General features: G+C 55.0%; 1 protein-coding gene across 1 annotated transcript; it reads left to right on the plus strand.

The window, feature by feature from the left end:
- Positions 1 to 6: 6 nt before the first annotated feature.
- On the plus strand, positions 7 to 521 carry BDY24DRAFT_416474 (uncharacterized protein; the record flags this gene model as incomplete). The annotated part of the gene is made up of 2 exons (XM_076643585.1): positions 7 to 60; positions 339 to 521. Coding segments are annotated over 2 exons (237 nt in total), but the record flags the coding sequence as incomplete, so codon positions are not given.
- Between the last annotated feature and the right edge of the window lie 795 nt (positions 522 to 1,316).

Below are 1,316 nucleotides of genomic sequence, written 5' to 3' on the forward strand. Positions count from 1 at the left end.
AATAGTAGTCAACCTACCAAACTACTTTCTACCCTTTCAAGCTCGTTCGTCCGATCCCTCGTTCGTTTGGAAGGGGAGAGGGAGAGGCGGAGACCCCGCCTCGGAGAGAACGCTCCCTGCCATCGCCACCACACGGCCATCATCTTCCCTTCCTTCCCTCCCCCACCTCTTGCACCAGTCACAGCAAAGCACGGTTTGCGCAGCAGATAGAACCTCCGGTGAGTGGATGGACCAAGCTGAAGAAGGAGGGATGAGCTGAAGAAGGAACGAGTTGAGCTCGGAAGGAAGGAAAGAGCATCGAAGCCAACTTCCCTACGCTCTCTTGTTCTTCTCAACAGCTCAACCCTACTCCACTCAACAACATCCTCATCCTCCCATCCCTACGAGAACTTTCTCTGTTGCACTGTCATCGTACGGTCGCTCCTCCCTCTCTCCACCTCGCTCCATCAACTCCTCCTCTCCTCGCCTTCGACAGCGCTCAAAGGCTCGTTCGCGTCCATATACAAGCCTTTCCTGGATGATTTGGTCTGGTTGGAACCTGGGAATGGAATGGAATGGTCGGGATGGATGGATGGATGCGACGGGATTGGCTGTTTGGAGAGGGAAGGGAGCGAGGTGGTGAGCTCGAGCATGATTGAGTGAGTTCCCCCCTTCTTCCCCCTCCCCCTCTTCGTTTTTCTGTTCCTCTCCTCTCTCCTCCATCTCGTCTTTCTTCCATCCTCCTCTCTTTCTCAACCCACATCTTGGGAGTAGGGGACGAGGTCGAACGCTTCATCTCACGTCTTTCCTTCCTCCCCCCTCCCTCCCCCTCGCTCGTCCCGTCTTTCGATGCCTCCTTCCCTCGTCTTCCTCCCCTCCAGCATCCGTCGTTTTCGGAAAGATGCAGTCTCTACGAAACTTTGGATTCTGTGAGGCCGAATCAAGCGGAATCGGTATCGAGAAGGCAGAGCGGACGCTCGACGTCACTTCACTTCCCTCTCGTCTCTCTGTTTCCTCCTTCTTCTGGTTTCATTCTTCTCTCCCCTCCTCTCCTCCTCCTCCCTCAACTCTCTTTCTCTTTCTCTCTCTCTCTCTCTCTCTCTCTCTCTCTCTCTCTCTCTCTCTCGTCCATCCTCCCTTCTCGTCGTCTCTGCACCCCTTGCTCCCCTGCCTGAACAACCTCTCATCCACCTCTGCCGAGATCCTGTCGTTCGAGGGATCCGTGCAGCTTTCGATGCAGCGGTCAAAGCGGTCAGGAACGTTTTAGTCGTCGTCTTTGACCTGAGCGTGTCTCTTCGCCCATCTCTTCTCTTCGCCCCTATCTCTTCTCTTCCGTC

Source organism: Mrakia frigida, assembly GCF_051309035.1.
Source record: "Mrakia frigida strain ATCC 22029 unplaced genomic scaffold BDY24scaffold_21, whole genome shotgun sequence".
NCBI classification, from domain to species: Eukaryota; Fungi; Basidiomycota; class Tremellomycetes; order Cystofilobasidiales; family Mrakiaceae; genus Mrakia; species Mrakia frigida.